Consider the following 25,444-nt stretch of genomic DNA (forward strand, 5'->3'; position numbering starts at 1 on the left):
TGACTTTCATGATTCAGTTCAAAGTCCACCCACGAGCAGTTTAGCTCTTACATGGGGAATTTTTGCGTTCTGCTACTATCTCGATACATTTCCATTTCTGATGTCACACAACCTTATGTTATCGTTGTGCGTCTTCTTTCTCAGTTGGGACTCATTAGCTTACGCATCTCATGCTCACGCTTTTTTCATGTTTTTCATCTTCTCTCCCCAGCTGTGGATCCAACTCCAGATCCACTGGAGTCCAACCACTCTTTGATATCTGCAGTTCTGGTGAGCATGCTGCCCCTGCTGGTGATGGTGATCGCGTTTTTTGGAATGTTCTACTGGTGCAGAATCCATCGGCAGAGGCGTCCCAACCGCCAATGGGAGAGCAGCTTTAACTTTAAGCGTAAGCCAATAGCCGGTGGGCTGGACTGCAGTGACGCCTGCGCCATCATGACAGATGACGATAAGTCCGACAGCAGCTCGACTCATGCCAACAGTCTGAACCACAACACAGAGCCGCTGCCTATAGAGCTGGATCTGCTGGTATGCAAACATATTTGATACATATGTGGAGCTGTGCTGCTTCAAACTCTAATCTTAACTTTTGCTTGTGTCCCAGGTGGGAAAGGGTCGCTTTGCTCAGGTATACAAGGCTAAATTGAAGCAGACTACGTGGAATCAGTTTGAAACAGTAGCTGTAAAGATCTTCCCCTACGAAGAGTACGCCTCCTGGAAGAACGAGAAGGACATTTTCTCCAACACAGACCTCCGACATGAGAATATCCTCCACTTCCTGACAGCTGAGGAGCGGAAGGTGGAGAAACAGTACTGGCTGATCACGGCCTTCCACCCCAAAGGAAACCTACAGGTGAGTGCACAAGTGTCCGGAATATGAAAGTGGTATTACTTTAGTTTGTAACTTCTCAAAATGCTAATACACTGTCACATCTCTGTCTTCTAGGAGTACCTGACACATCACGTGATCAGCTGGCAGGAGCTGCAGGTGTTCAGCAGCTCTCTGGCACGGGGTGTTGCCCACCTCCACAGTGATCGCCTCCCCTGTGGAAGCCCTAAGGTTAAAGATCACAAGTCATATTTAGCAGTAGGGCAGCAATCCATCCATGTGACTGCTATTAGCCACGTTAGCAGCATTCAGATGACACTTGTTCCAATAAAAACACTTCAGCCTTTCTTCACCTGTTATGAGTACTGCTGTCCATCAAGTTTTTAGCAAATATTAACTGGATACATCGAATTGTTATAGTGAGACGATGGCATTAATTCAGTTCAGTTAAATTTAGTTTATGCAGTGTAGAAAGTACAGATCCTACACGGTACAAAAAAAACTCATAATCTCTGACAGGAAGAACTCCCTTTAAACAAACAGAAAAAAAATACAAAGTACAGGAGGGAGCAAATAACAGTGAATAACATGCAGGGAGTGAGATGAAGGGAGGTCCTCACAGCAGCCCAAACCTGTAGCACTCTTAGAATTAAGTAAAAATGTCAAATGTAAAGCCAAGAGGGACTTTCTCAGCATCAAATTACAGCTAGATTAAGGTTTTCTAAAAGACACAGGACACAATGCTTAATGCCTGGTGACACTAGGGGAAAAGTCAACAGATCAACATCCTGTAACTCAGGCTACATACATCGTATTATCTCTTTACCATTTTGATCTCTGCTTTCATGCTTATTATTTTTATTCATTTGGACGATCAAGTGTCTGTTATTCTCCTAGGTGCCGATAGTCCACCGAGACCTGAAGAGCTCCAACATCCTGGTGAAAAACGACGGGACGTGCTGTGTTTGTGACTTTGGCCTGGGACTCTGTCTGGACAGCAGCCTGTCAGTGGATGAACTTGCCAACAGTGGACAGGTTAAATATCATTATGGATTCCTCTTTTTAACAAATGGTCTTTAAACACAACTGCCAAGAGATATCAAAAGCATAACCTGCAAATATCTGCGGTAATAGATTTGTAGCTGTCATATCTCACCATATCTGATGAGATATGAGCGGGTTGTGTTTGTTTTGCCTTCCTCCTACTTCTCCTGAGAATGTGTTTGATTGTTTGCTGACAAAAGAAAACTGACAGACTGATCAGTAATCAAGTGATGAAGGAAGAGGTGCAGTGAGTGCAACCACAACAAAATCCTGGCTGTTCAATCTTTTCTTCCTTTTTGGGGGGGTTTTAACCTCAGCTCATGCGTAGGCCGAAGTATGATTGTTCAATGTCACTATTGGTTCCACTCACAATTAAAAGTTGGAAATTCCCAGCTAGTAGGTTGTAATTATAACTTCCGTGACTGTGTGTGTGTGTCTCTGTCAGATATTATCCTGAGCTTAGGTTTCGGTGTAAATTCTTTTCAATCATGTGTGCGCGTGTGGTCGAACTTTTCTTTGCATAAAAATGCAACTCGTGCAACCACTCGCAAAACCATGTCAGCAGTATTTTTGCATATACAGCACATGGGAAATTTGATGTTATGTAAATCTCAGATGTTTTATGGTTATTAAAGCAGCAGTGAAAAGACAGATTTGGAAAATGCTCATGGTAAGCACTAATGGAACAAATGCATGTAAATGCACTACAAAGCTGTTGAACTGACAGAGTACCTGTGGTGGAAAGGACATAAGTCTTGCATTAGCATTGCAAGAATGAATTTGCATATACAGTCAGCTAGCTTATTTGACCAGTTTGCACATCTAAACTCAAAGCCATTTGGATTACTGCTTGGGTTACTGTGGAACAGTACAAGCCACCGTTTTACTCGTGGGAAAGTAGATGGAATGCAAAACGGTTATGCTAATTGACTTTGATTGACGCACAAACGTCACTTTTAAAGGCAGAAAACTGTTCCACTTTCACTTTCAGCTTATACGTTTCCATTACAGTCCATGATGACTCCAAACTCTACTTTACAAAATCAAAAGAGTCCCAAGATTTGCAAGCATACAGTTGCAAAGACGTGCAAACTATTAGATTTGACGTGCAGCGACTTGATGAGAATGGTATCCCTCTACTTTCAGTAAAAACTGGGAGAGAGTATGTTCTAAATATTCACCTAAGCCACTGAGTTTAAGCTGAGACTTGAAATAATACTTAAATAATTCAACATTGGACTTTAATCTTGTTTGGTTTGAACTCAAACTGATTTCTCCTGACAGGAATTTGTGATTTTGACTTGGAAGTCATTGATTGTCTTGACTTGTGATTTAACGTGAGGCTAAAGATCTTTATTCTGGACGTGACCTTGAATTGAGTTTGTCTTCAGCTGAGACTTAATTTTCTATATCTGCTTTTAGTTAAAACTTTGACAACTTGTTGATCTTGGCTTGGAGGTTGACTATTAAATGTAGGACTCTGCAGACTTGCAAAAAATATATATTGTTCCATGTCTGGCTGTGAAGAAATGCATCTGGAGTATACAGAAACACTGCAGCATAACAGCAACATTGAAAGTTGTCTGGAGCAAACAGTGCAGTAGCTACTATGTGTAATTTAACAGCGCACATCAAACAGATGAATGGCTAGACTAGAATCTCTCTGTTTTATGATGTCAAATGTCATTTCTTTTTCTTACCTGTTTCTGAATGAAGCGAGGAGTGAGTCAGGTCTTCTGCCACTGAGCCAGTGCTTTGATTTATTGCACCAGCACCATTAATCAGGCTTTGAGAGACAGTGTAGTGATAAGGTGATAATCTGTTTAATGCTTGGGTGTGCCTGTTTGTGTGTTAACCCCTGTTTGCTGCCTTTGTTGGGCAGGTGGGCACTGCGCGCTATATGGCACCAGAGGTGCTGGAGGCCCGACTAAATCTGGAGAACATCGAGTCTTTCAAGCAGACTGACATTTACTCCATGGCTCTGGTCCTGTGGGAGATGACGTCAAGGTGTGAAGCTATTGGAGGTCAGTGCACACAGTGCACACTGCACACACATGTAAACACACAAACGTGTTCAGTAATTACCAAGCTGTGGGAAGTATGATGTAATGTAACACATAAGCGCACACTCACTCTCAGAATAAAACAAATCTGCTCAGGTGAAGTGTCTCAGCAACTGAGATGACTCTACAGTGACAGCATGCTCTGTGAGTTTTGGCCTGTCAGATCAAGCTCAGCAGGAGAAGCAGTTGGGCAGAATGATGTTAACATGTCACATAATGAAGGTGTGTGTGAGGTCTAACTCAGTTTGTGCCGTGTGTAATGCAATGTCATAAAAATGACTGCTTATCTTCTACCTTCCTTTCTTTCCGGTCATGTCCCTTCAGTCATGAAACAACTGGAAGTATTTGGCTATTTCCTATACGTCACAATTACTAAAAGAAAAGGAAAAGGTCACTTTAATCAGCTGACTTCACGCAATACGTTTGAAGGCCAATGTGTTGAAAGCTGCTTGAAACTGCTACCGTGTGTGTGTGAGACCTACATAGTGTAGACAGTAGTTTCAGGACTACTGTTTACTGTTAGGCTTTTGTTTTTGATGGGGGCAGCAAGGAGGCTGATGGCCTCATCTGTTGCACTGCACCTCAACCTTCAGCTTTAGCAGCAGGAATTTGAGGAATGTCTGATGTGCGAGGGAGACAATCTGAACCGTGCGGTTGCCCTTCTTTGGGCAGGAAATCAGGGGGAGAGAGCTGGAGTGGTTACTGTACCTGCTTCAGCTGTGTGTGTGTGTGTGTGTGTGTGTGTGTGTGTGTGTGTGTGTGTGTGTGTGTGTGTGTGTGTTTTAATTTATTTTTGAGGCTCAGAATGTGGTTTTAGTGTAAGGGTTACAGTTAGATCCCTGAAACTTGTTCTGGTCTTGTCTTGCTTTTTCTGCCAGTTGAAAAAAATAGAAATAGAAACTCCTAATCCACCAAGCAATGAACTGCAGTCCAAGCAATCAGATATTCGTGGCCTAAACAGGGAACCGGTGACACACAACCGAGCTGTTTCACATTTGGCTGCATGCTGTATAATGAATAGTACCAAATCATCAGTAAAGAACAGAAAGGCAATTCTTAAGCCACCAATTCAAATGTCAGTGGAAGATCACGAGAATCGAGGACAAGGAACAATCTGTAGGGCAACAACACAACAACACACTACTACCTTACAGTAGCTAAACACGCACACAATTAGGAAAGGGAGTTTTGATACCACCAGTTTTGTTTCAGTGCTGGAAGGGAATCATTTCGCTCTTATGCACATGAGGGTGTGTGAGTCCGGTATTAATGCCACTTTGATCAAAAATCTTTCTATCAGTAATTCTCACCTTGCAAAATTAGATTGTACTATAGACTTTAAATCTTAGAGAGGACCTTTTAATGAAGTACAGCTCACACAAATTTGTTTTTGTGTGTTTTATTCCAGTCTCCTTAGAGTAGAGAGGGACTCTCTGTGGTTTATGTTGTTCCCTCTGTCTCTTGGGCTTTTCTAGACAGTCTGAGATATTTAGAATGAGACAGTCACATTCCAGTGTGTGTGTGTGTGTTTATTTCCTCTGTCTACACAGAGTGTGTGTATGTGTGTGTGTGTGTGTGTTTATTTCCTCTGTCTACACAGAGTGTGTGTGTTTCTTCAGAGTAAAGAGAGTCACCTGGAGACAGTGGAACAGAAATGGAGGTCTTAGACAGATGCCCTCATCTCATCCTGTTTCCATGTCTCAATCTGGGAGTGTGTGTGTGAGCGTGTGTGTGTGTGTGTGTGTGTGTGTATTTCCTCTGTCTCCACCGCAACAACAGGGGTCAGAATGGTGGATCGAAATACTACCCTGCTCTGGCATTGTTGTTGTGGTCACTTATAGTACATTCTCCGTGGGTCTCTGAGCATTTTATTTACTTATCCTGAATTAGCCTGCAGGGCGCAGCAGGGCCCGCATGTTCAGTCTGAGCTGAGGGTTATGCAGAGTAAATGGAGCAGGGAGAAAGGTTTGCACCATGCCAAGCAAAAGCCTTGTGGGCCATGTAGGGACACTGCCATTAGCAGCAGCTGGTGAGGGGTTGATAAAAAGCTAAAAGAACACAGAAGTTAATGATCAACATTTTGGAAATACGCTCACTTTTTACCTTAGACAAGACTGAGACCACTCTCTGTAATTACTGTAGGGTTATTGTAATCTCAGTTGCCAGTTCATTCGACCCGTTTAGCTAAAAGTAACGTGGTTAGCCCTTAAGAACAATCCTGCCCTGATGATGTTTAGATTGAAGAATTTCTCGACACTGAGTGTGTAGGACTTAGTTTGTGACTAATTTTAAAATTATTACACGTACGGTGAAGAATATTTACAATTTTATTACAATGCAATTTTCTACTGGGAAATCTTGGATACACGTGTGCTGCTTTCTTTAACAGTTAACACCCCTCTAACTGTTGCTGTACCTCTGGCAACAACAGGGGTACGCCATGTTCCCTAGCAGGATATTTTCTTCAACATTTCCACAGGAAGTGGAACTCTTAAGATATACCCCTTTTCTCATTTCTTAGTTTGCACGTCCTCCCTTTCCTCTCATCCTCTTCTCATGTCTTACTCCCTCTTATCAGAGATGCAAAGTAAGGAGGGGGAGAGAGACACACAAGAAGAGAAGAGTTGAAGCAACAGGTGTTTAATTGAATGAAGCATCCTTGCATTGGAATCTCATTTTAAACTGATGTATAATCAGTAGGAAATGGATGGTTGGGTGAACAATAAATGCACCAGGTGCAGGAGAATGAGCTTGACCCACTTAAGTCTTACAACCAACAGACTCCCACAGGACACCCTCAAAGGACCCAGGTCCATGCGCCACATAATTTTGATGTCATAGCTGTGCAATATACTATTTTATATTACTATAACATCTCTGTTGGTGGCTTTTTTTCTTTTGTTTTTCTCTAAATTCTCTAAATAGCTTTTAGTTATTTTTAGCTAAGTGTATCTTACATAAACTGGCAGCTGAGTGTAAACATTTCAAGATAACTAAGTGTGTCATCTCCGGTCAGATACTAAATTACCTATTAAAATAAAAATAACGCAGATAAAGAGCAATAACAGTAAAAGACAAGTCAAATAAGACTAAACAGACAAAGAGCTGAAGAATACAGTAATTCCAAACAAACCAATCAAATGAGAACAGACATGAAGATAGGACTGACTGCTTCTTTCTTTTAAGTTTCAGGTATTCATTTGGAGGGAATCTGCTATTTCAACTTGTAACCCCCCCCCCCCCCCAATCAAAGTACTACTAACAGCACTGACATTAAACTTCACAGCACCCCAAGTGCTAGCCACAAACCTGCCACAGGAATTCAGCCCACAACTTTCTCTAGAGATGGGCGGATTCTTTGTTTCTGTGGAGAGGAGATTTTGTTTCGATGACAGTGTGGTTCATTAGAGTTTACGCAGGTTCATTTCTTGCAATGTAGTTTGTTTTGCATCAGTGTGGGATCAGTTTCATGTTATACTTCTCTCGAGAGTCTGAAATCTCTCAAACGCCAAACATGGAGATGTTTGTCTGGAGATAGCAGATCCCAGACAGCGTAGCCAGCCACGGGGTTTCTGCTAACCTTCAGGCCACAAAGGTTTCAGACAGATAATCTGAAAAGGAAACTGTCGTAAACCACTTTCCAGCACTTAGATTGAATATATCGGGATTTTAACTGCGGGCCCCAGACAGCAAGAGGAAAGTGAGACTGAAGCTCTGGTTGCAGTCTCTTTTGAAATCTCCTCTCAGATGAAATTCTTCTCATAGCTTTTCAAAGGTCCAGAGAAGGAAAACAGGCCCCGCCTCATGTAGACCGCACGTGTAGTCCCCATGTATCATTCACAGAAAAAGGACAAGTGTACAAGAGCCAAATCAGTAATGGAGCATGAAATAGGACCTTTTCCACTCTGTGATGTCTTGATGTTTAGAAGGTACTCCACCTCTTTTTATTTCTGTTTTCAACTCTGTGCTTCAGCTGTATGCAGTCCAGGAAAATGTGTGGTATTTATACCAGCTCCACAGCAGGAGATCTAAACAGCAGAAAGCTGAGGACAATACCAGGCCTGGCATAAATAGCCCTGCAGGGAATGGGCCATGCCCGGCTGGGTCCTGTTTTAAAATACTAAAACTGAGGGAACTTCCACATGTCAAAACAGGAAGTGTGGGTCTGTAGAGTCAGCGTTTCTGCACATAGTCCCAATCCTAGCCCTCCAGTTTCCTGTCTGCGGGATTTTACCCCAACCTCCTAACTTCCTGTATTTGAGGATAAGCAGCAGGGCTGCACGTGGTTATATGAGACTGCATCACTTATCATATATTTCACCGCATCATTCTGCTAACCACTACATCAAAGCATCTAGTTGATATGGAAATATACATAGCTATGTAGACATTTACTAAGTGCTTTGAGATTAAATGGGAATTTGAACAGCTACAAGTGCCGCTTTCTTCAACTCTGGTCTTTCTGAATTCGTGTTTCCACTCTCTCACTGTACATAAATAAATTTAAAATGGGGAATTGACACTCATCACCTAAAGCTTATTCAGATAATAGGTCCTTTATTAAAGATACATGCAGAAAAAAACACTGGTTAGCTTGAGTGACAGCTGTGTGTTAGCCTAGCTTGCTCTGGTAGTGCTTCATAATGCAGCCCTTGACTTCCAATGTAATCTCCCATCATTTCTAGTGTCATTTTAAACAAACAAGGGAGTAACATTTGTAGCTGTAGTTTTAACGGTAATAGCAAATTATAGTATAGCATAATTTATACTGTACCAAAAATGTTTAGGTAGTGAAAATATAGAAAAATGTATGTAGATGGTAAATATTGAGAAATGACTTCTGTATCTCATAAAGGATATTGAGTTTGGAAATTTAGGATTTTACTATAGGTAGTGACATACCAATGACTGCATCTTTGGTCAAAGGTGGTAAATACACTTTAAGTTTAGAAAAATTTCCAAGTTCTTAAAGTGCTGTTGCAGACAATGTGAGATGATTTGAAGGTTCAGAGGTGCCAGTTAAATGGTTGTGAGGCTGTTGAAAGTTCACGAACGAACATTGAGCAGCAGGCGTTTAAGAATTGCAATCCAAACTAGTGAAACTTAACCAAACATGACTAATATTTTGGAAAACGAGAGACCGAATGTAAAGGGAAACCGAGTACTTAGCCCAAATAGAGTCAAGGATATTTAGACCTGGTCTAAAATGTGGTCAGCCTCAACTGACTAAAACACCCAGAGATCCACCCAGACACTGGACTGAGTGTGACCTGTGTGACTCACCAGGTCAGGATTTAGTTCCCTTTAGAATCAAATGGACTTCCAAAGACCATTGGTTTGGAGGCAGCAGAACAGAGAAAAGCAAACTGCAGCAAAATGTAGCACAAATGACAGTTTATTAGAGAATAATACCCAGTGTTTGACAGGTTGGGAAGAACACTTTGTTATTAAGCATAAGAACACTGACGTCCAGGGATAGATTATTTGCTAATTATTTGTGCATCATTTCCGGTGTCAGATGGGCAAACAGAAATGAGTTTGCAGTGATTAGTATCTCATTACACAGCAACTGTGAGATCCTGGGAGCCTTCCTTTCCGGGGTTGGAGGCAGACTGCAGCTGTTGTGAGTTCGGTTTCATGAGGTTTGGACCCAATCCCAGAGCCTTGTTTTTCATTTTTCATGGTTTCAACATGATGCCCTTCCACCCCCTGCACCCCAGCTATTTTTTGAGCATAAAAGAGTAAAAAAAATAACCGATTGTTATTTTGGTGTTCTTTGCTCTGAGGTTGCAAATAATGGCTTGTTAGCGGAAGCTGATTTGTTTGTTTTTAGACACGATCGTCATTTGAGTGCCAAAGTGGGCATTTTTCCTCCCGCCAAGGCTTCATAAAAGCAATTCTTTCCCACTGTCAGCATTATTGGTGCCAGCGTACAAGGCTCAAAGCTCGGGTGGAAATTCAAGCTCAGTGGTTTTGGGGTGTAATGACCTCATACCAGGATGCTTTTGCACTTTCTAGTAAGGTTAACTCAGCCACCTGTCACACTCAGTCTCCCTCTCCCTCTCTTTCCTTTTCTTCTTTATCTTAAAATTTTCACATATCATCATACGCACCTTTCAAGATTTTGAAAATGACAAATACTGGTACATACAAGTGGCTGTAAAGAAGGATGTGGTTTACTTGCAGCTCAGTTTAGGGTCTGCAGTCCATGTCTGATCTGTGAGTTGTGCTTGTGTTTTGCAGAAGTAAAGGATTACGAGCCGGCGTACGGCTCTAAAGTGCGAGAGCACCCCTGTGTGGAGAGCATGAAGGATAATGTGCTGAGAGACAGAGGGAGGCCTGAGATCCCCGACAGCTGGCTCAGGCACCAGGTGAGTGCATTAGACTGCAGTACTAATCAAAATTGTAGATGCAGCTTTCTACAATGTAGAACAAAAGTTAGGATGAAAATTAAAATAACACAATCAATCAATTGAGTGTGAACACTCAAATAAGTTTCATATTTTACATTAGTAAATATGTATCTATTGTCACGATTTTTTGCACACATAATTTTATATAACACAAGTGTACATTTTGAATGTAATAGTATGTTTAACTAATTTATACGATAATGTATCCCCTTTTGTACATTGTACTTGTTGTAGTTTATTTATTTTTCTATGCTTATTTTTATTTTTCTTTGGTTTAGTTTAGTTAGTTTACCTGTGTGATGGACTCATAGCTAATAAGCACAATGGAGTGAGAACAAGTTTAAATAACTAATTTTTGCAGTAAAAGAGTAAAAGCCGGCCTTTGACACTTGAAAACATTTTTCAGCATAGGCTGTGGCTCGTCTCTTTGCTCTTTAAACAGTTTTGCATTTAACACTTTCCCTATATTCAATCAATCTTTTTGGTAAATCCTAATCATAAATTGCTTTGCTTGTTTGTGTGAAGACAGCAGAGACAGAGAGACATGTTAATGCTGACATAAATGCCAGTCACATAAGTGGAAGATTCAATTCAGCGCCAAATCACAATAACAGTTGCCACAGGATCTTTATATTGTAAGGTAGACCCTACAATAATACATACAGGGAAAAATCCAACAATCATATGACCCCTGTGAGCAAACACTTTGGCGACAGTTGGAAGGAAAAACTCCCTTTTAACAGGAAGAAACCTCCGGCAGAATCAGGCGCAGGGAGGGGCGGGGCCATCTGCTGTGACCGGTTGGGGTGAGAGAAGGAAAAAAAGAGCATTGCTCTCTAACAAATGTGATGCATTAAAGTTGAAGTACAATAAATACTACAACCTTTTTAGTCACAGCGGTTCCAGGCAGCCTCTTTGCTGACTGTGCTACAGTCAGCCACCTTCTAAATACGGAGACAGGTTTGGTTTTAATAACAGTTTAGTCCCAGTAGAGGTGCCTCCAACTTTACTCTGCTCACTGTAAAATGGCAATTAGCTAAACTTTGGTTTAATGAGGTGAAAGCTGCCTTATGCATTTGTAACATCTAAAACCGACTGAGTTCACTGCTTCCAAATAATGAAAGTGTTGCTTTTAATTTGCTTTTTAACTTCAGTGCTTGTACATTTATAACTTCTCTTAGAACCACTATAACCGGTTTGATTTCATATGTAAGAAGTTTTAACTAAACTAACCAAGTCTCAGCATTCCGTGACTATCTTGGAATTATCTGACTTTTATTTCAGTGGTCACTGGGATATAAAAACTACATATATAGAATAGTTTTATTTCTGCACTCATCTTTGCTTTTGTAGAATTCTCCTAGCACTCTCTCTCTTTTAAAAAGTTTCTATCTGATAACACATGCTCTCTGCCTCCCTCTACAGGGCATGGCAGTGATGTGCGCCACCATTAAGGAATGCTGGGACCACGATCCCGAGGCCCGCCTCACTGCACACTGCATTGCCGAACGCATCTCTGAGCTGGAAGACGAGATGGGCAAGCTGTCCAGCCGGAGCTCCTCGGCGGAGAAGATTGTAGAGGAACTAAAGATCCCAGTAGAGGTGGAGATCCCAGAGGAGGAAGTGAAAATTACAGAAATACAAAACATCATAGCTGTGGACTGCTCCATTAGCGACAAGAAGTGAGAAAAATGCCACTTCCTGGGATGGGACTGAGGACTAAACTCTGAATAGTGTCCTGGAGCTCAGCTCTTGTAGGACTTTGAGCCAAGCCGAGTGTGAGTCGCAGCGTCATCTGTCATTGTAGCCCAGCAAAGATCAACTTTTGGATGCTTTTGGTCTTCGCCACATTTAAGATGTGGCTCGACATAATCAGCTGGTAGCTACAGAACCAAAAAAGATAACTGGAAGCTTCTCGAGATACGCTGAGCGTGGCGAGTCTGATGGGCTTCTCTTCAAGGTCTCTCCACGAGAAACAAACTGGGCAATACATCCTATACCAAAGATATTCAGTGTGCACTTTACCACCTACTACTTATTACAGATGTTTTTATGTACTCTAACGTGCCTTTTGCCTGAAAGTGCCTTTGTGTGTTCAACTTTGAGCCAAACTGTCAGCAGCGCCTTAACACTAATGATGCTACAGATTCCATCCTCACCAGCAGGAAATTAAAGGAATACGTGTCTGTGGGTGTGTGAATGTATGTGTGTGTTCTTTTTCTTTCTACCAAGCTATGCCTTAACTTTGTTTTCCAGATAAGCAAGCACGTTGTACACAGAGACATAAACTGTAATACAGATGACAAATCAAAGCTAAAAGGGAAAGTCTTCCTTCTACAGCGCTTATGCAGAGATCAAAAGACTATATAAAGATGCATTTTTTACAACTGTGTATGTTTTCTGTCTGTATCACCAGGAAACTGAGTGTGCCAAAGATCGTTTATCCCGCTTTTCAATATGTACCATATGTAAGATATTGTAAATCTTTTAAGAATTAAATATATCTGTATGCTGATTCTGTTGACACTGATTTTTTTTTTCAAAACTGTTAATTAAAACTGTGTCATGTTTCCTTTTTATGACTGTTTTGTTCACATCTAACTCCAACTGTATCATTAGTTTATGAGACTTCTACATCATCAGTGTCCTTTCTCTGGCCATAACACACTTATATGTTTTTGTTTGCTTAAGATCAAAAGCTGTAAGCAATAAACTACACAAAACATGCCAGATGTAGCAAAAAACTATAAATCAAATATGTAAATTTATGTTAAATTTTTTGGGGTCAGAAGTACAATAAATGTAATTTTAGTGGTTTAGGCTTTAATATATTTGGATCAGGTAAGTGAAACTAAAATGATTTAAAAGTGAAAGCTGGATTTATTCATGTTTGACCAGTTAGAGGCAGCAGAGCAATCCCCACCTCACAAAGTTATGGTAACTACATTAGTTATCAGCTGACCTATTTAGATGCAGAGCTACTTATCTGTTTGTTTCACTTTCAGCTTGACTTTGTCCTCCACAACTGAGGAAATATCTGCTCTTTAGTTGCTAACTGCAAAGGCTGCAAAGCTTTATCATTTATATATGCATGCAATGCCGAGATGTTGAGGTTTTCTGCAATTGACAATACAAGGATTCCCTTTCATATACTATAAAGAAATCTAATCCACTGCAGATGCATCAGTATAAACAAATGGATTAACAGTGGTCAGTGTTGGGGAGTAACGGAATACATGTACTGACGTTACGTATTTAAAATACAAAAACTGTTTTCCGTTACAGTTACCATTTAAAAAGGTGGTATTTAGAATACAGTTACTTTGTTGAAATAAATGGATTACACGGCGGTATTTTCCTGTTTCACATTGTTGCAGGTCAGGACTGTTTGGGTTTTGTTTGACAGCTATGTTCTGTTGTTCCAGGCAGCAGCGTTACGGTTACCATGGTTACAGGATGACGCGCGCTACTGTGTGTTTCCTGGGTGAGAGAGCGCCTTTTTGTTGTTGTTGTTGTTGTTGTTGTGCTAAGCTAATAGGCAGAATGCTACAGGCATAGCGCTAAAAAATGTAGCCTGATGGGCAGTGTAGTCCGTGCTGCAGGGAGAATGGACTGCCATACCCGTTATGTGTCTGTGAGCGAGGGAGGGAGAAAAAGGAAAAGTACGAGCTGTCATCAAGCAGAAACGGGAGCTGGAAGCATGTAAATAATAACCACTGCAGCCAAAAAGAGTGCCTGACGAGTCCAGTTGTAAGTAAGCTATTAAGACTCGACTGTACGCTGTGTTCGTGTTTTCGTCCGAAACAATAAGTTCCGTTGGAGCAACAGATTCCCATGATGCATAAGTATTTTATCCAGTCTTCCTTCTCTCTCCCCAGCTGGTCCTGGCAGATGGCCCCGCCCCTCCCTGAGCCTGGTTCTGCCAGAGGTTTCATCCTGTTAAAAGGGAGTTTTTCCTTCCCACTGTCGCCAAAGTGTTTGCTCGTAGGGGGTCATATGATTGTTGGGTTTTTCTCTGTATGTACTGTATTATTGTAGGGTCTAGCTGATATAAAGCACTTTGAGGCGACTGTTGTTGTGATGTGGCACTGTAAAAATAACATTGAATTGAATTGAATAGGATAGAAACACTGTTGGGAAAAATTCCATAGGAATTTAACAGGCTATATTAAATTTCCTCATTTATTTCAGGATTTTTAATCACACAATGGGCCTACATATGATATTGTTCTGAAGTTGTGTTTTTTAATTTAGTGAAACAACCTGCAGAACAAACAGATGTCTTACAATTTTGTGTTATTCAAAGGTTACATCAAATTACCAGGAAGTGTACCGCTAAAGTGTTTAGTTTGTATTACTGTGGTAACGTTAACAGTGATGTAATATATTGGACTAGTGCTGAGCAGCAGCGGTGTTCATGTCAGTGTCACAGAGTCATTAAATTCCACCTTTATATACACTTTGTCATCTGTAGGGCTTGGAGAATCGCCACGATAGCTCTTGTAACATCGATTGAATTTGGTTCGCTAAATCCACAAAGAGCAGCAGCACACTGGTCAGCCTTGTATACAAAGAAAACATCCTGGAGCTCACAGTAGAAATTATTGTGACTTGTATAGAAGTTTTCATCACCTAATCTGTCTTTGTCACTTAGTCACATCTTGTTTTTGTGTCACTCTGTTTTCTATTCTTGAGAGAAATTTGTGTGAAAAGAAATCAAGCATAATTTAAAATTGCATGCTAAGAATTCTTTTCCATTCACTTCATAAGACTTTATAATGTCCCTTTCCAGACTATTCGTAGCTGTACTACATTTCATTTTTTTGTGCTGTAATGCTGCTGTGGTTACTGCTCCTGACACCTTGTCAGGAGCTGAGAAAAAAGCAGTTTTCACATGCAAATGCAGAGTAGGTCCAGTGTTAATCCACTTTTAGCTCTAGTTTTGATCTTCACCCCGTCTTATTTGACTCTTTAACTTCTAAATGCTCCACTAGATCCATCTAGTAGAATCTAACTATGTCTGTATGTTTGCTTATTAGAGGCTTTCACTGAAAACAGGTGAAAGAATCAAAGAATTTTGGATGGAAAAACAGCAAAATATACTTCCCAGAACACAAAATGAATGAACTGAAAGATGCTATCAAGTTCTGCAAACTTAATTCAAACTAAAGAGCTGTGTGATCATTTCCTTTTCCTATTTACATTTAAACTACTCATTTGATCCATTTTTATTATAAAATTAGAATAAGTAGTGGTTCAGGTTCTGTTTTTTTACGTTTGACTTGAATTCAGGCCCCAGAGCTGTAGCTTAAGATCTATTTTGTGATTATTTTAAATAGCACACTCTGATTTGGAGCACAGCTGCTGTTGCTGTTACTGGAACTTTGTTTTTTGTAGTGCAAGCCCTGCTTTACCTTTAAATACACAGTTACAGTGACTGAGAGCAGTCAGCAGCTCCAAGCAGCCGAGGGTTGAGGGTCAGTTGAGCAGACAAGCTGTTTTTAGTGCAAGAGGCTTTTAGGGGCAGTGTGGAAATGGTTTTAGTGGGATGTCAGACACAAAGTGTGTGAGTGTGGTGCAGACATTCCTCTGGTTATTTTATATCAGGAAAAAAAGTAATGACAGGCTTGCGATTCCCATGAACCAGAGAACAGAGGGTACCACATCACAAGTAGTCATATAAACACACGTGCTTACATGTTTCTGTCCCTCCAAAGGACCTAACCAAAACGTCACCCCAACCTAAACATAAATCTTCTAAGCCCCCAAAGATTACGTCATTTACGATTTTCTTTTTGCCCTCAATATAATGCTATGTAAACAGATTCATGTTGAGGCGACAAGTGTACAAAGAAACACATGTACATGCCTACAAAAATTCGGGTAACCTGGGGTTATTAAATATTTTAAAATTATAACTTGCATAAAATAATGGCATTAATCTGTCTTACAGGTTCCTATATCTTTAACTCTTTGCCTCTTGAAGCATGTATTTGCATCAGACATTAGTGGAGGTGATCTCTACTGATATATACTGAGGTGTCAGATCTCATCATTAAGGATACAGGGGAGATCGTCAAATGTCACCTTTATGAAGGAAAAAGTTTGGGTTTTCATTCACGTTCCAGTGGCTCAGCCGAGAAGCTTTAGTGTATTTTTGCCTCACTATATAATATCTGTCTGGACAGCTTCCAAGCTACTCATTGATACACAACCTGAGAAACCTGAGAAGACAATAGGTCAACTTCCATGTTTAACAGCTGGTGAGGTGTTATTAATTGTTTTTTGTTTTTTTTACCCCCATTTTAAACCCAACATACCGTTACTGATTATGGCTTATTTTAAAGCAATCTGAGTCATCCAAATGTTGCTCCACAGACTTTAGGCCTTTGTGATTAAAAAAGGTCCTTTTGATCTCTTTTGGTAATGAGATGTGGTTTCTGTTTGTGCAAAACTGCTGCTCATTGGAGTGGACAACTACTCAAGTGTCAGCAACTACTTCCTGCAGCTCCTCTGCAGTCAGGTTAGGTTGCCATGCTTTTCCACCTTGCAGACATGCAGTTTGATCTTCAAGCTTTTTGATCATGATTTTTTTTTAATGACATTTATTACTGACATTTTAGTCGGTGCGAATGTTGACCTGGAAGTACTATGACTAGACAGCTGCCCCAGAACCATTCCCAATGATCAAGAGTCCTTGGTAGCCATTCATTGTCTGTTTCAATGCAATGATACTCTGCAGGCCAAACTATTCTGAAAGAAAAAAAAAAAGCAAAGTTAGTTTTATTTGTTCAAGGTTGGCCAAACTTTTAAATCCAACTGGCCTTCATTCCCTCCTCCGCCTCTGTTTCCCCTCCTTCTCCCTGGCTCACTCCTGTTCTCTCCATCTTAAACCTCATGCCACTCTTTGTTGGTGAACTCCTGGCATCCCTGTCTCTCATCAGAGGCAAACATTCTGCATCCAGAATTAACTTTTTTCCATTCTTTTACAGGCCTCTGTAGTAATCCAGGGTTTTGTGCATATCCCAGAAGCCCAACTCTGCCTTCCTGTTGCACTCAAATCACCAGACCGGATCAGTCGCTGTCAGATCATTTCCAGGCGTGATGCACCTGCGTGGCACAGACTTTAGTGATAACAGCTTCAAGAGTCCACCTTGTATTAAGACTATAAACTAATGTGGGCATATCTTAGATTTATGTCTCCCTTCAGGGTATAATCACTGAAACAATTACTATGTAATTATTGTACTGCAGTCTGCAGCAGAGAGAATCCTTTCCACAGTGACATGCTGTAGTTTTCTTCAGGGCTTGTTTAATGAACATGTCTGCCCTTTGTTGGACAAAAAGTGGTTTCTGGTTAATAGCATTAAAGCATTAAAACACACTGATTTTCAACAAACAGTGTTGCATCAGCATTTTGTCAGTAACTATTGTTAAAGGAGTTGTCTGCCTCTAATTCCCACTATCAAATGTAGGTCTATCCCCTTTTTGACCAAGAAACTAATGAATTTGTGGATCGTTTTGTCAGAAGGCTGAAAGGCCGAAGCGAAAAGGCGCACCCAAACACAGACTGAACAGATAGGAAGTTTCACAGAAATTCAAGGTTTAACATAACACTTCCCCGGACCGTGACATGTTTCACAGCACATATAAATATGCATACCCAAAGTCTATATAAGTTTAGGTAATGTATATTACAGTAAATGTTCACAGTACTCAAATAATAAATCAGTTATACACTACATTTACATTTAAGCAGACGCGACAAAGGTAGGTGAACAATGTTGGGATGATTACTCAAAAAGTAATGTATTACACACTGTTAATATAAACCTTAAGCTACAGTCCCACACACCAACACAAATCCCTGTCCTACTTAGGACACATGATTTTTTTTGTACCATTTACATATGAACACTACTGTAGGAACTTGAAGAGAAAAAAATAAAGGCTGCATTGCAACAACCCTTACTGCTCATCACTGCCTTAACATTAGTTTCGGTTCTTGGCTAGCTTTGTGTTAGCATCTGTCTGTGCAGATGCTTCCTGAGAACGGAAGTTTTGTTATCAGTATAATGCAGCTGTTTCTGTTCTAGGTGCAGTTTCCAGTTTGCTATCACAATCATCACAAAAATAATGTCCATATCCATATTTTCTACCTCCTACAGCTTTTCTGAGTGTACACCAAGTCCCATCAGGAATGTATTTTCATATAATCAAAATGTAGCAGGAGCAATAAGTGGTTGATGGCTTGTGTTCTTATCCAGCATTTGAATGTCTTTCATGGAGAGGTAATAATGATCATCTAGATCAGGCAGAAAATCAGTTTCAGGCCAATTATCAGGCCATGTTTCTCTTTCTTTCATGCTTTCTTCAGCCCCAGTGGCAAGCTCAGCACCCCTCTCTTCCTTCCACAGCCTCTTGTGCTCTTCTTTAAGTTCATTGTAAGTGCGGTTAAAAGTGTGGAAGATAGATGTGGAAGGGAAGGACAGGATGAGGATCCCTGCTAAGATGATGATTAGCGCCCCCACTTGGCCGGGAATGCTGCGTGGCACCATGTCTCCATACCCCACGGTGGTCACGGAGATGATGGACCACCAGTATGATGCTGGGATGCTGCTGAACATTAGCTGGGGGGTTCTAGCAGCATTTGGAGCCAGCTCACTTTCAGCAAGGTGGACAAGTGGAGAAAAGAGGGCCACGGCGACACAGATGAAGAGCAGCAGCAGGCCAAAGTCAGTCACGCTTCGCTGCATGGTCAGCCCCAGAGTCTGCAGACCCATAGAGTGACGGGCCAGCTTCATGACATACATGATACGCAAGGCCCTCATCACACGCAGGATTAGACCCAGTTTATCTAGAGTGCTCTTCCCTGCACCAGCAACAATATCGTGCACTGTTTCGTCCTTAAACTCAAGAAACAGGGAAACATAGTAGGGCAAGATGGCGGCTATATCAGTGATGTTGAGTGGTCCCTGAATGAACTCCAGCTTGCTCTGTGCATGGAAAAATCGCACCAGAAACTCCAAAGTGAACCAAGCCACGCAAATCGACTCTACCAAGAACATGTTTCGGCACTTCTGAGAGCATTCACCCTGCAAGAGTAACAAAAGACAGAAATCCATTGGTAAATTTAATTGATCTAAATGTACACAATTTAATAATTATCTTGTAGGCTGATAACCAGCATTGGTGCAAAACACTAGTTTAGTACCTTTCTTCCACCAAGGTTATGATGATGGTTGTGCTAATATGTAGCCTGTTTTCCCTTTGAAAACCAGACCACATTTTGACCGGTTTGAGAGCTAATTGTTACATAGTGTTGGTCAAGGTAATTTCCATCTGTAAAAAATTGCCACAAAATTGCTGATGCCAGTGGTTCCAACTGTGAGCCAAGCAATTTTGTGGTGCCATACACGTGGCAGATTGCAGCTATATAAATTCTTTTTATATCTACCTAGTAGCAACAAATAAATACATGAGCAACTAAACAAGGATAAAACTAAAAACTTATAAATACTGTCAGAAACTACAGAATCTAATTCATTGGGTCAAATTTGAAGTTCCACACATGGTTCAACTTAGAAACATAACGAAAGTACAGTAAGTACTGACTGATCAAAGAGGTCTAACTGAATTTATTTATCAACTCTCTAAAGGTTGTTCCAAATTTTAAAGTCACATTAAATTGACTGGTGGTTAAATAGCACTTTTCTACTCTGACTGATCAATCAAAGCACTTTTTACTCAAAGCCTCATTCACACAATCATACATCTATTCATGTAAGAGATTTTTTTTATACCTAAGCACCATCGCAGTCTGATGGATGCACCGGGGGCGGTAGGTTCAGTATTTTGCTCTTGGATACTTTGACATTCTGGCTGGAGAAGACAGAGTAAACCACCAACATCTAGTGATGTGCGATACCACTGATTTGCTTTCTGATCAGATACCAAGTAAAATTCATGGTATCGATGATACTGATGCTGTGTACAAAAACTTAATGTTTCATTGTACAGTATTTCATAATACAATATATAATTGTATTATGTAATTGTAATAATATAGCTTCATAATGATTACAGGACATCAGACTACTTGTTTTTATTGCTTAATAATGCAGAATTATCATATAGAAATAAAAAAAACTGAAGTTGTGCGCTATTTGAACACATTGCCTGCCTGCAGCACTAAAGGACTCTGCGAGAGATGTCTGTCTTGCCCCAGCTGCACCTGTCCCTCTCCTCCTCTTCAGTTCGCCTCAACATAAGCTCATCATATTCTGTGATAGGATTTACCCTGAGGTGTTTAACAACACCTCACTGTCTTGCCACATGTATGGCAAACTGCGTCTTGGCTTTATGTGGAGGTAAAATACGTCCACACATGACTCCGTTTACACTCAGCCATTGTTGTGAGTGTGCACGCCAGGGGCCGCGACACATTTATACAGGCATATTTCGCATATGACCATGAAAGGCGTAAGCGGAAGTAGTTCCATCCAATTTAGACGACCTGAATGATATAGTTTCTTTCCAATTCAATTCAATTCAATTTTATTTATATAGCGCCAAATCACAACAAAAGTCGCCTCGAGGCGCTTCATAGATACAGAGAAAAACCCAACAATCATATGACCCCCTATGAGCAAGCACTTTGGTGACAGTGGGAAGGAAAAACTCCCTTTTAACAGGAAGAAACCTCCGGCAGAAAGACATGCTGTGGAAGAGAGCCAGAGATTAATAACAGATATGATTCGATGCAGAGAGGTCTGTTAACACATAGTGAGTGAGAAAGGTGACTAGAAAGGAAAAACTCAATGCATCATGGGAATCCCCGGCAGCCTACGTCTATTGCAGCATAACTAAGGGAGGATTCAGGGTCCCCTAATCCAGCCCTAACTATATGCTTTAGCAAAAAGGAAAGTTTTAAGCCTAATCTTAAAAGTCTCCCGAATCCAAACTGGAAGTTGGTTCCACAGAAGAGGGGCCTGAAAATTGAAGGCTCTGCCTCCCATTCTACTTTTAAATACTCTAGGAACAACAAGTAAGCCTGCAGAGCGAGAGCGAAGTGCTCTAATAGGGTGATATGGCACTACACTGTGTTCCTGTTAATGATAAACTACAAATTTACCAGAAAGTACTAAAATATTGATATTTTAATATGAGAATCAATTCTAGAACATAAATTACTAGTATCAGAAGAATCGATATTTCAATATCGATCTGCACACCACTACCAACATCCCAATTTGTAGACAATTCAAACTACGTCCTGAGTCACAGCTGCACATTAAGACATTTTCCCTTAAAATGACCCCACTGGCCAAAGTGGCCAATACTAACAAAAAAATATGCTTCCACTCCGACTGAAGCATTAAGCTATAGTATTGCAATACAAGCAATACACTAGAATATTGCAGTTCAAACTTAATATCTAGTGTACCAGGGCTGGTAAAATGCAGATAATACCAATACGTACTGTGAGCTTTAAATGGGACTTTAAAGAGTAGCTTTGCATGATTCACAGTTCAAAATGACCCTTATTTATCATAAACTGTGCCACAGTGCAAACTCTCATTTCATATTTGGAGTTAAAAAAAAACATGGTCGTGCACACCATTGCTTTGGTTGGTACATACAATAGATTCTTGCTGCTGCTGGTCTGGCATGGTGCTGATGCACAGGCTGACTACAGTGACCACAACCATCATGACAGACATGAAGGCAAACACTTTGCCTGCAAAACCAGAGTGGGGGTTCTCCACTGCTTCTCCCAGCTTGTGGAAGAAGCTTCCCTGCTCTGCATTTGCTCTCATCACTCTTCTCCTCTCCCTCCACTCTTCCTCCTTGCGCTGGTGCTGCACCACCTCATCCACTGAGCACATCATGCGGTGGTGGCAGCAGGGTGCCATCTGTCCTACATCAATGCCCCAGTACAGCAGCTCAGTATGCAGAGCTACATTGCAGACATCCTGCAGCACGCGGAGCTTCCCACGGCCCAGGAAGTTGAAGATCATCTGAAAGGCTAAAGGGTCTCGATCAAAGAAGAATTCATGACACAAGGGGTCGTAGTCATCACAAAACTCTGCTATCTCTCTCAGGGTGGTGCAGGAGTGGAGGTGACTCAGGCGACTCTGGGGGAAATCTTCCAAAGTACTCCAGGGAAAAGCATACCGGATACCTCCCACATTGATGAGGGCCCGCAAGGAAGGATCCACAAACCAAGAGGCATCACGTCCACGGAGCAGCTGACCACGCTGGAAGTACAAGCCTTTGACTTCAGTGTTCTCTGTATCTATGAAGAGGTGGTTGTAACTCTCATCACTGCTAAAGGAATGGTCATCAAAGCCAGCGCCAATGATAGCCATGGTGGTACGTGGGTATTTGGCTGAAGAGCTGGACTGTAGTTATGGTAAAGTCTGAAAAGATTGATTACATTAAAAATTCATACATGGTGATCGATGAGTGGCCTACCCTCTTATATTAGCTGTATATTAACCATCATACACTTCAATGCCAGTATGTAACTGAAACTGCTCTTTTAAAGGTCTACAATGATCTTCTAATGGCGCCTAATGTAGGAAATTGTTCTGTACTCATACCGCTTGAATTTAGTGCTGTCTTTGATACTATTGATTACTATTCAAGATTTTGGCTTCTATCTCTGAATAATCAGTAGATTCATCATCCTCCTTTTCTTCTAGATCAGGGATGGGGAACTCCAGGCCTCAAGGGTTGGTGTCCTGCAGGTTTTAGATATCACCCTGGGTCAACACATCTGAATTAAATGACAGGGCTCTGGAGAACTTCAACACATGTTGAGGAGGTAATTTAGCTATTTAAATCAGCTGTGGTGGATCAAGGACACATCTAAAACCTGCAGGACATCGGCCCTTTAGGCCTGGAGTTCCCCACCCCTGCTCTAGAAGGACATTTTGTTCGCGCGTACACCTTCTCCTCTTAGATTGCTTGTTTAACCTCCACAAGGTTCAATCCTGGGTCCACCGTTATTCTGATTTTACATGCTTTCTTAAGTAGGTATCATTTAATCTTTGTGCCTGCCGTTTTTTAGCATTTCTATGCTAATGACATTCAACTGTATGTGTCTTTTAAGCCTCACCAGCTGCATAGGCTATACACCCTAATTGACTGTTTATCCCGAACCAGTGAGTTTTCACTTTTCTGTTTCTTTTATTTAAGGAATATTTCAAAATTGTGAATTATAGTCTACTCTTCTGAAATGTTAAGGCTTTTGTGTCACTGCACCTAGATTATAGCAGATAAATCTCAGCCATGTCTCCAAGCAACACAAAATGCTACGGTCAGACTCTTAACAGACTCTAGCAAGCAAGCTGACATTTTATTCTCTTTATTGACTCCCAGTTTATTTTAGAATTAATTTTAATATTCTCACCCTTGCATGGACAACCTCCAGACTACATGACTCATCTTCTTGTTAAACACAATGCTGTTTACTGTCTTCGCTCACAAGCTCAAAATCTATTAGCTGTCCCTCATAAGACTGAAGACCAGGGGAGACAGGGGAGCTTTTCAGTCTGTGGCTCCAATGTTTTGGAACAGTTTAGCTCCTTTTAGCTGAATCTGTGGAGTTGTTGGAAAAAAAACTGTTTAAATCTTTTCCGGTTAACCAGGTTAATCTGCTGTTATTTTGTATAGGCTTATTTTTATTCTGTTTTTAATAATAATAATAATAATAATAAATGCATGCAGATTTAAAATCTATTTATTTCTGTTATTTTCTTTCTCTTTTTGACTTTGAGTTTGATGTAGCTATTGATGTAGCTGGTAATCATTCTAACATCAGACGCACAACAATGGTGACAGACATTAAGTAGCCAAGTCAGACATTTTTTTTTTCCATTACTCACTTAAACTTTACATCTTGAAAACCGTCCCTTATAGAAGTCTGCTACAAGGAAGGTGTTTCAGATCATACACTACTGTCAAATTTAATTATGTGGACAGTTTTTGTTGTAGCCCATACAAATTCCAACAGGTGGTTGTGTTGTTTAAATAATAAAGAAATTATTTTTAGAAAATCTGCTAGAAAAATTGCTTTTACTGGGTATAACCAGTTCTAAGAAGGGTGTATGTAGGATGGCCACTATTGGCCTCTCTTTGGCTCTGTGCCTGCAGTTATTTTCCCTACTTAAATATCATTCAAACACTTGGGTTTTTTTCTCACATAACTACAATTTGCTTAACCAACATCTCTTAGCAAAAGCACAACACGTTTTCTGGTAAATCCACCACTTTAGTCATGATAGGATACGAAACTTACCTTAAATCTGTGTTGTGATACCAGTCCGTTCAAAATGCCTCTAAATATTCCAAATATTGCTGCTGTGTGTGAAACATTTAGCACTGAATTTCATAAAAAGTAATGTCCAATTACTGCACGGAAATTTGTCATTAATTCTTACACGTCTCAAGTGTAAGAGAAGCTCAAGCCCAGAATGAACAAAGCCGTCCCAGATGATCCATCTGTTTATCTTTTCCTCCCTCTCTCTCCTCTCAATGGTCCACCGTTTGGGTGACTAATGCATGACCCTGTAATCAGCCTGAACATAATCACGACTCTTTGAGTCTGATCCAAACATCATCCATTAACTTCTGTCACACTGCATCTCTAAGCTTTGGGCTTAAATGTCGAAATGCCAACTCATCTACAGAAAGTGGGATTAATGAGATATATCAAGAGGATATAAAGAGAATAAAGAGCCAAACATGCATTAAGTGTCATCATAATACCAACTGTAGTCAGATTGTGCAGTTGGAGTTTATGCTGTATACATGTGTGTATGGCATGAATGTGCACAACAGAACTCATCATTTACAGATACATACAGTTGGAGAAATAAGTATGTTGAATTTGTAAGTCTGCTTAGTTACAAAGAAAAGAACAGTCTCTCTCAGTGTTCATTTTAATGGGAGGAGATAAACCAAAATTCCACAAAAAAACTCAAAGTTATGAATTGAGTATTTGATCCCTTACAACCCAGCCAGAATTCTGGCTCAGACAGATTGGCTGTGTCCTAAGGTTGTCACGGTCCTGGGTCTCCTGACCCAGC

General features: G+C 40.7%; 2 protein-coding genes across 3 annotated transcripts in view; one reads left to right on the forward strand and one right to left on the reverse strand.

Annotated features, from left to right (window-relative positions):
- tgfbr2b (transforming growth factor beta receptor 2b) overlaps window positions 1-12,921 on the forward strand; it is a 44,272-nt gene extending 31,351 nt beyond the window's left edge. For both annotated transcript variants that reach the window (XM_026183942.2, XM_026183943.2), the window contains 7 exons: window positions 212-528; window positions 605-853; window positions 947-1,060; window positions 1,727-1,864; window positions 3,756-3,897; window positions 10,180-10,307; window positions 11,775-12,921. In XM_026183942.2, coding sequence (XP_026039727.1) covers window positions 212-528; window positions 605-853; window positions 947-1,060; window positions 1,727-1,864; window positions 3,756-3,897; window positions 10,180-10,307; window positions 11,775-12,035 — 1,349 coding nt within the window. In that variant the 3' untranslated portion in view covers window positions 12,036-12,921. The remainder of the gene's footprint in view (window positions 1-211; window positions 529-604; window positions 854-946; window positions 1,061-1,726; window positions 1,865-3,755; window positions 3,898-10,179; window positions 10,308-11,774) is intronic.
- A 5,500-nt stretch (window positions 12,922-18,421) lies between these two features.
- LOC113032324 (voltage-gated potassium channel regulatory subunit KCNG4-like) lies at window positions 18,422-24,792 on the reverse strand. Its single transcript, XM_026185190.2, has 3 exons — window positions 24,655-24,792; window positions 21,992-22,771; window positions 18,422-19,444 (listed from the first exon to the last, which is right to left on the reverse strand). Exons 2-3 carry the CDS (start codon window positions 22,718-22,720, stop codon window positions 18,566-18,568), a joined length of 1,608 nt encoding a protein of 535 aa, XP_026040975.2. The 5' UTR covers window positions 22,721-22,771; window positions 24,655-24,792; the 3' UTR covers window positions 18,422-18,565.
- Between the last annotated feature and the right edge of the window lie 652 nt (window positions 24,793-25,444).

This window comes from Astatotilapia calliptera, chromosome 11 (assembly GCF_964374335.1).
Source record: "Astatotilapia calliptera chromosome 11, fAstCal68.1, whole genome shotgun sequence".
Classification (NCBI taxonomy): domain Eukaryota; kingdom Metazoa; phylum Chordata; class Actinopteri; order Cichliformes; family Cichlidae; genus Astatotilapia; species Astatotilapia calliptera.

Bases quoted from the DNA above. Each gene is read 5' to 3' on its own strand.
- LOC113032324 (XM_026185190.2), bottom strand. From the start codon at position 22,720: ATGGCTATCATTGGCGCTGGCTTTGATGACCATTCCTTTAGCAGTGAT. The intron at 19,445-21,991 runs GTATGTACCAAC...TTACTCTTGCAG, and splicing joins AGCAGCAGCAAGAATCTATT to GGTGAATGCTCTCAGAAGTG.